Raw genomic sequence first — 9,347 nt, 5'->3', positions numbered from 1 at the left:
TGTGTATATTTTCAAGTTTAACAGTTTATCATAAGAACCTTAATGGGAATTATATTAAGGAACAAAAACTGTTTCGACTTCATACTCGTTGTCGTGTATAAAAATTGTTAATCTCCATTAAAATGGCTCAAAAGGCCTCACACTGATAATATACACTATACCTGTAGTAACGATATATACAATGAAGATACATGTGGATTTTGGAGTACACTGATATAAATTGTGTTCATTTTTTTATCAATGGCCAAGCGCGTAAGGCGTGCGACTCGTAATCCGAGGGTCGCGGGTTCGCGCCCGCGTCGCGCTAAACATGCTCGCCCTCCCAGCCGTGGGGGCGTATAATGTGACGGTCAATCCCACTATTCGTTGGTAAAAGAGTAGCCCAAGAGTTGGCGGTGGGTGGTGATGACTAGCTGCCTTCCCTCTAGTCTTACACTGCTAAATTAGGGACGGCTAGCACAGATAGCCCTCGAGTAGCTTTGTGCGAAATTCCAAAACAAACAAACAAACATTTTTATGAGTAACTACTTTTATACTTCACGTGCAGTTCTGATATGTTTATGGATTATATAATACCTAACGTTTCGGTGTTTGATGATATTATAATAGTTTGGACAGTTCGTAAAACTGATGGTTGCTCCTACAAAATCATTAAGAAGCAGTTAATGTCGAAAAAGGAGGAAAATACACATAAAAATCAATTTATTTTTAATACGTAGACAAACGTTTATTTCGGAGCAACGAAAACTGTACAGAGTCCTAACGTGATTAAAAAATTCGTATAAATTAAGTAAAAATAAATTAAGAAGCAAATGCTTTCTGATTCAATAAATAATTATTAAATATGCTTTTGTTTCTGATCATGAAATATTCCAATGACAACAACGATATAGGCGACGAGACCAACCAACATAACTATAGAAGATAGTTGTAGGTACGTATCCTAGTTAGCGCTACAGTACTTAAACTATAAGTAGCAGGAGTGTGCCATGTGACAGGCTTGATAAATAACACACGGGGAAACAAAATATATCATATTCCAAATCTTGCCATAAGGACGATACTATTACATAATGTGCATTTTATTTAAAATGCTTTGAGTAAATCAATGAGGCGTGTGTAAACGGGTGCAACGTAGAGTTAAATATTTTACAGTACCTTACACTGATTTAAAAATTTCAGGAAATTGGACAAAAGTGCAAAAACAAAATTCTACGTCAAACAGGTGAGAAATCAGGTCGCCTAGTCCACTAATATGATACGTGATATGGGATAAAGCACTCATTCCCCTCCCCACAATAATTTTATTTTATAAGCAAGGCTCAAATCATGTACGTTTTAATAGATTACAATTTAAAACGTTGTTTATACTTGATTGGCGTTCAAGAAAGGTGTGATATTCTCTGTGGGCTTTTATTTCATGGGAAACTACAGTAGTAAATATATATACAAATATTTGTTTGGAACAGGCCTAAAGCAGTCGATCGTTTTGTTCAAGCATGAAGTTAGTAAATTTCTACAATCCTCTAAGTACATAGTTACCTATACGACAATTCCTTACACAAACACACTTTGGACTGTTGTAGCCCATTCAACCTAATGGGGGGAGTCAGTACGCGGAGCTGAATGCGTTCTTAATGATGTAATGAGGGGAGTCAGTACGCGGAGCTGAATGCGTTCTTAATGATGTAATGAGGGGAGTCAACACGTGGAGATGAATATGTTCTTAATGATGGAAATTTACATCCAATACTTCAACAGCTCTTACATGATCTGGTGTGCACTGGCGACAGATTGTATTGCTGGTTCATACTTTTTCGAGGACAGTCAGTGATTTCATCAGCTCACAGCTGTAACATGAACACGTGTTCGTCTGAAGAGTTTTTACAGACAGACTGTGTCATATTCCGTTCCTTTTCAAGCGCCTGACAATCGCGTTCCCCGAACTTGACACAGACAGATTTTTGGATGTAGGGTAACATAAAGTTGCGTGTCCGTCCAGTTGCTCGTGCACCATTCCCGATTTGAAAAATGATAATTAAAGAGAGATACACTACACAGTACAAAAAATGCTGCTGGTTGAAATGCATTGCACAGGTACAGAATCTCAGGGTAAATTATACATTGGAAGCGTCTCCTGTGTTAAAATTTGTTAAGTACTACAATTGGTAGCCCCTTCCTGTCTGACTTGACATGTCTAATAAAAATATAAATCTATGACACAAGCATTTCATGTATACATTAACTGTATTTGTAAAAGGTAAAAAACAAAACAGAAAAATGGTGAATTATGTCGTCCACCGAGATATGTGGAGTTGGTGTCATGAAGTTTTAGTTTTATTGATATTATACACAAGTGCTACCAGTCTCATGCACTGGCATGTCTATTTCATGGCATCCCCCCAGTACCTTATAGTTTAGATACTACAGTGCTAAAAAGTGAGATACTTACTTTATAACCATTCTGTTTTTTATCTGATCATGAAAATAAATAAATAAATATAAATACAAAAAGCCGCGGAGGAAAGATAATTTTTCCACACTCTACCATCTTCAAGTTTTGGAATTTCATTTTCTTAGTCCTTCGTATAATATTCTGTAAAGAAAAATAAAATATTGTATACGTTATTTTCAGGATATTTTACTCTTTATTAATAATGTAAGTTTTTAATATTTGTGCAACATGGAAAATCTAAGCAAATAGTTATTGATTTCTAAGTCTTGATTCTTATACACAGTCACTTTATTTATATCAAAGATATACAAAAACCTTAAGATTATTAAAACTAGTTGGTTGGGTTTTTCACTGCAAGTAATTTATTAACTGATCCTAGTGTTTCATTAAAGACTATTTACTAATCTTAATTCTATTACTAAAAGTATGTATAAAGTCATTTCAAAACCTAAATTTTTACGCTAAATTTAAATGTCATTGACCTTAGGTTGCTAAGAGGAATGACAGAAAATGCCTGATAAATATTAACTTTCAATAGCGCAGCCTTGCTTTCCTTCCAGGTGAGACCCGGTATGACCAGGGGGTTAAGGCGTACGACTCGTAATTTGAGGGTCGCAGGTTCGAATCCCCCTCGCACCAAACATGCTCGTCCTTTCAGCAGTAGGGGTGTTACAATGTAACGGTCAATGCAACTATTCGTTGGTAAAAGAGTAACCCAAGAGTTGACGGTGGGTGATGATGACTAGCTGCCTTCCCTCTAGTATTATTCTGCTAAATTAGGGACGGCTAGTGCAGATAGTCCTCGTGTTGCTTTGCACGAAATTGAAAAATCAAACAAACCTTCAAGACAAACATGCATCTTATTTAATGGTCAATTTCTCGAAATCTGTAGTGCTAAATATTTCTATATCGTTTTCCGAAAGTAAAGTTTTGAATATTCGTTGCGTTCCGAATGGTTAATCAGGATTAACTGTTATGAAAACCACGAAGCAGAATAATTTGCATAAAGAAGTACAAAATTATGTGCTTTGTTTATTTTGTTACGAAGCCAACAATCTGCTACTTGTGATAAATAGTTCAAGAAACTATTCAAAGTTAAGGGTTATAAAAAGTTGTTTCAAAAAATCATTTCGTCACATTAATGTATGAAAAATATCTAAGGTATAAAAAACAATTAGCCTCTATTGTACATATTATGTTTCCACTTCATGGTTCCGACACGTTTCACTTGCTATTTCATGAAAAGAAGGGCCGATTATTGTGAAATTAGCTTCTATATTGTGTAACAAGCCACATCTGTGTTACGATTCTCAGTCTTGTAAAGCTCAAGTATTCCTTCGATTTGAGTGAAGTTCCCGCGGTATTTGACCTTATTATCCCCTGGTTTAGTGGTCTAAATCAAAGCTTTTCATAATATTTGTAAACGAACAGTACCTAAATCTACAGCTTTCAATCTATTTTATCTCCCCTCCTCCTCCTCCCCCCAAAAAGGGAGAAAAAAAAAACGTTTCGTCTGTTTGGTGCTGACTCCAGTCATCAACAGTTTGATTTGTAACACTGACTAGCATTAACTCGATGTATATCTGATAAGAGCACGAGAGGCTAGACTGTACATGTGATATAACAAACACTTTATTCACACAGGCCTTTTGTGAATCTCCAGTTAATAACTTGCACATTACCCTGATTACAGCACATTTGTAAAGACGACACAAACATAAGGATACATTCGCTCTGCTAGACATAAGCAGTTCATTAGTCTAATACTAAAATTTATTTTGCAACAACAGAATGAAATAAACTTTTACATTTAGTATTCGTGGTAATAGGAAACTGATTAAACTGTGCAACTTTATTGGAACGTTATATGCGTTGTAGTTTGGTTTGTTTGAATTTCGCGCAAAGCTATGCGAGGGCTATCTGCGCTATCCGTCCCTAATTTAGTAGTGTAAGACTAGAGGGAAGATAGGTAGTCATCACCACCCACCCCCAACTCTTTGGCTACTCTTTTACTCTTTTGGAATTGATTGTAACATTATAACGCCCCCACGGCTGAAAGGGCGAGCATGTTTGGTGCGACGGGGATTCGAATGTGTGACTCTCGGATTACGAGTCTAGTGCCTTAACTACCTGGCCATAAGTGTTGTGTTTCAAACCTCAAGCCAATGCCAATAATTTATCATTAAACCTAACTTACTGTATGTTTTATCGTGTTGGATTTGTTCATTTATGGAGCGTAGCCTGGCTAGTAATCTCCTGAGATGAAGAATGTCCATATAAGAGTGGTCAAGGACATCTTCGTTGGTCAAGCTTAAAACACCAGTAGTCAAGGGCGTCTCAAAGACCTCTTCATTCTTCGTGTTCTCGGCTCGAAGAGGACTGTCGTGGCTGTTTTTGAAAGCAGACATTCTATATGACCTCTTCTTTTTTCCTCTACGGTTAAAATATGCGTTTATTATAACTCAAAATTCAGTCACGTGATTTATAATGCTAAAATCTACCATACATATTAGCTGACTTATTCGTTTAATTTAACCGGGTAACTTACTGTATAAACAATTTAGAGTACTGGCTCACATATCGGGCTAAAACACAACACTAAACTTTTTTTTTCTCTTCTTAAATTAAAGAAATGTTCAAGTAGAAGGGAAATGTTTCTATGAAAGTTTTATTACATGGCCAAAATTTGTGTCTTATTCCAGAGTAGGCGTTTTTCCAGGCCTAACTAGAAATATTTCCAGGAGGGGGGAACAAAACATTAGAAAATTTCCACTACATTTCTTTACATGACAAACATATACGTACTACCAACATGATTATATTATATTAAAATCCTTATATTTTCGAATATTTTTACCACAAATGGCTCCTCTGCCGTCCCTCATACCTAAGCTATTGGATTATTTATTGATAACTGCATGAAGACCATCACCAAAAGACGTTCTCGAAAAATAAACAATTTATTTCAGTTTCTTATTGCATTTAATAAATAAAAACGAAAAGGAAACTTACAGTATTGTGGGGTCAAAAGCCCCAAAAGCGACGGGACCTGTCACCTCCTTGTTTTTGTTCAATTTGTACATAGCGATTAATGTCTCTATTTCAGCTAGTCGTTGATCAGAAATTCCACTACGCTTTTCTCTGAAAAAAAAAAAGTCCCTAAGTTTATAAAAAAAATTAATTTTTCTTAAACTGCTAACAATTACTAATTTCAATGTTCTTAATTTTGAAGGCTCTTATGTTTACATATCACAGTTTTGCATTGTAAAGTGTACGTGGAAAATAATAAACTTCAATCAAACATTTTTTCATTGAATTCAGTGGAAGTACCTGAAGATTTATACGATAATATGGAACTGCAGTAAAGAATTAATGATATAGTATTAACCAAAGTATAGAGTATAGTAAACTTATACATACACAGAGATGCCAACTATTTCAAATGACTGAGCGTAATGATTGTAGGCAGATCGTGATTGTGAACGATTGCATTGGTGTTTCTATGCCGCTTAGAAAACGAGAAATACCCATAATTTGGGAGTTGCAACAAGTCGTAATATTTGTCTGTATGAGCGTATAGTCGTAATGTATACACCAAAATCGTAATGGTTGGCATCTCTGCATACAGTGTTTATTCATCGTTAAAAATGCATTATTATAATGATTTAGGCTTACTAGAACATTTAAACATTTAAGGAATAGTACAAGTTTGTAAATATCAGTAAGGTAAAAACAAGTAGCTAATATCCCAAGGAAAAGATCTGGAATTTTAAAACTTTAAAGTTTATATTAAAACAACATATTTTCTGCAACATTGCAAAAATGTACAGAATAAAGTTCGGCGTCGCTAAAAATCATTTGCCTCTGTCCTGGTTGGGCATGGCCAGGTGGGTGAAAGCGTTCGACCCGTAATCTGAGGGACGTAGGTTCGAATCCCGGTCGCACCAAACATGCTCGTCCTTTCAGCCGTGGGCGCGTTATAAAGTTACTATTTAAGTTTTAAGAAACATAATGTAAAAAAATTGCTATTCAGTTCAGAATTTTCATACCCCGTTTAGACCTAGGAGATTTTCAATAAATAAACATAGGTCTGAGATAGTTTTGTGTATGGAATTAAACGTTCTCTTTATAACACCTAACCCTATCACTTAAACCCATTCACAGGCACATTCTTTTTTAAAGAAGACCAGAGAGCGAAGGTTTGTTTGCGTGTTCCATTTGTTGTTTTATTTGTACGCAATACCCAACTTCTGAAAAGATTAGTTTTTGTTAAAACATTACGTGTAAAGACGTATCTTTAGTTGTGCGTTTTATGGATATAGTTATAGCCCAGTTGAACAACTGAGAATTAAACTTGTAGTTAAAATGTTCACAAAATGAAGAAAATTAGAGTGGTATTGTTACGTTTGTTTGAATTTCGCGCAAAACTACACGATGGTTATCTGCGCTAGCTGTCCCCAATTTAGCAGTATAAGACTAGAGGGAAGGCAGCTAGTCATCACCATTCACTCTTGAGCTTCTCTTTTACCAACGAATAGTGGAATTGACCGAACCATTATAACGACCCCATGGCTGAAAGGGCGAGCATGTTTGATGCACGAGGATTCGAATCCGCGACCCTCAGATTACGAGTTGAAGGCTTTAGCCAACCTGACCATGCCAGGCCGGTATTGTTAGGGCTCTAAAGCATGGAAAGCCAATACATATTTTGGTTTGAGACACATCGCGATTTTTTATCACCAATATCTAGTCGGAAAACAAATGTAAAAAAATTAAAATCGACTGAATTTACCCGACATATTTCTAAAAGAAATAGATTCTTGAGTATACTTATCACTACCAGATGTGATACAAATTCACTTGTTTACTCAATAATTAGGAAAATGTTGTATTGATGATTCTGAAACCTTAAAGCCACTATTAGAAATCTTTGGCGATAATTTTATTGGTAGACATCACCTCGAGTTAATAGAATATTTTTATCAGCAATTCTACATTAGATTAAGAACAGAATGTAAAGCGGCTTTAGAATATTATCAGTTATAATAATCTTGATTCTGAGTGTTTTCTGTGTTTGAATGAATGAAATTCAATAACGTGTAAAAACTAAAACATCTATATGTCAAACTAATTATTTGTATTTATTAACATTATAATAAGATAAATAAAATAAATTATTCTAATGGAAAATTGAATCCAATAAACAATAATTTTATAATCACAAAATAATTTCTTTTTGTGGTGGGGTTGGGACGGATCACCCAAGAATTTCCATAATCTCTTTGTGAATATATAAGTGTCAAAGATTAAGAGATGCTGTTATAACGTGCGATTTACACATATACTTCCACCAAAACTATGTTAATGATCACATATACTTCCACCAAAACTAAGTTAATGATTCACTAAAACATATTTTTTGTTAACTGATTTACATATATCCATGTTTTGTTCAGCAAATAATAATAATGTACTAATTATATAATATGTTTCTTTCAAAAAATACCTTAAATTTAGTTTATAATTGTGTTAGTTTTTATAGTTGGAATTTATTTTATCACGATTATATTTACCTCAGAAACGTTACATAATAGTATTTTGTACTTTATTAATTTAAAAGTATTATTTATAATAAATGGTGCTAATTGCAAGTAAATAAAAGTTAAAACAATGATGGTGGTAGTATCTTAGTAGACTTCACATTATAGTGTAAATATCTTAGTAGACCACACACTACAGTGTAAATATCTTAGTAGACTACACATTATAATATAAATATCTTAGCAGACTACACATTATAGTGTAAATATTTTTGTAGATCACACATCGATTAGTCATGTTACATGTGAGGGACGTAACTGAAGAGTTTTGAATTATATAAAACTTTATCAACAAGTATCACAGAATAAAAAAAAATCTATCTAATGAGATTTTCCCATGCTTACCTATCATGTGGTCTTCCAACAGTCAAACTAAACATCAGAAGAAAGAAGAAAAAATACGGAACTGATTTCGTCAGTAACGCCATCGGTTTGTTTGAAAAATCGTTTAGTAAAATCTTGGCCGAGAACGTAGTTTAATTAATTCGGGCGACTCTCGTCCCTCGTTCACTTCTTTCTTATAAAGTCACCGGGACGGTCCTTCTTCTGCCAGTGAATCTGAGTTGGTGCAATAGGATCAACTTATTAAAGTAATCTTGGTATTCTTTCCCCGCCCTTTAGCAATTACTTTACTTATCAACCAATAGAAAAACGATGACGTCATTAAGTGAAGCCATGACTAGGCAACTTTATCAACAGTCTAATGTACGGCATGTTTTTGCTTGTTATAACATTGATTTTTATAACGAAACTGCTTATTATACTATTGTGTACGTCGTATGCGTATTTTCTTATAGCAAAGCCGCATCAGGTTATCTGCTGTGTCAACCAAGGGTAACCGAACCCCTGAGTTTAAGGTTGTAAATCGGAAGAAAGACTAACGTTGTCCCAACGGGGGACACGTCAAAGTCAATGTAAAGTTTTCAAAAGATTGAATTTCATAGTGTTACAAGGAGCTTTAAATTTCAAATTTATTGTTTTGTATGTATATCACTTGTAATTCTGTCTTTGTTGTATAAAATATACACAAATAGTTCAAAACTAATATATTTCAAACAGACGTCTACAATTTTGTGATTGCTAAGTTTTTAGTATAAAGCTGTGTGTATGGATACTTTATTCTCCGACACTTACATCATACGTCATTCATATTTCATCACTTTCTTACTTCCTTTTTCAAACTATCATCTGTTAAAACATCGAAAGAATAGGATTTGATCTTCATCTAATTAAACACGTCTTTCATCAGGCAGTATAAAAACCCAAACGTCATTAATACGGTATATGAATGA

The 9,347-nt window shown here is 34.5% G+C and overlaps 1 protein-coding gene across 1 annotated transcript; it reads right to left on the bottom strand.

Annotated features, from left to right (window-relative positions):
- Positions 1-701: 701 nt before the first annotated feature.
- On the bottom strand, positions 702-8,613 carry LOC143253016 (uncharacterized). The gene is made up of 4 exons (XM_076506055.1): positions 8,401-8,613; positions 5,468-5,596; positions 4,653-4,888; positions 702-2,596 (listed from the first exon to the last, which is right to left on the bottom strand). Exons 1-4 carry the CDS (start codon positions 8,481-8,483, stop codon positions 2,577-2,579), a joined length of 468 nt encoding a protein of 155 aa, XP_076362170.1. The 5' UTR covers positions 8,484-8,613; the 3' UTR covers positions 702-2,576.
- Positions 8,614-9,347: the final 734 nt, after the last annotated feature.

Source organism: Tachypleus tridentatus, chromosome 6 (assembly GCF_004210375.1).
Source record: "Tachypleus tridentatus isolate NWPU-2018 chromosome 6, ASM421037v1, whole genome shotgun sequence".
In the NCBI taxonomy this organism is placed as follows: domain Eukaryota; kingdom Metazoa; phylum Arthropoda; class Merostomata; order Xiphosura; family Limulidae; genus Tachypleus; species Tachypleus tridentatus.
The sequence above is the reverse complement of the archived record's forward strand: the minus strand, read 5'-3'. Positions and strand labels throughout refer to the sequence as shown.

What these genes read in the sequence shown, in the direction of transcription:
- LOC143253016 (XM_076506055.1), bottom strand. Translation starts at nt 8,483, where the DNA reads ATGGCGTTACTGACGAAATCAGTTCCGTATTTTTTCTTCTTTCTTCTG. An exon ending in GTTGGAAGACCACATGATAG is followed by an intron (nt 5,597 to 8,400) that starts GTAAGCATGGGA and finishes TTTTTTTTTCAG; the next exon opens with AGAAAAGCGTAGTGGAATTT. An exon ending in CCAACACGATAAAACATACA is followed by an intron (nt 2,597 to 4,652) that starts GTAAGTTAGGTT and finishes TTTTCTTTACAG; the next exon opens with AATATTATACGAAGGACTAA.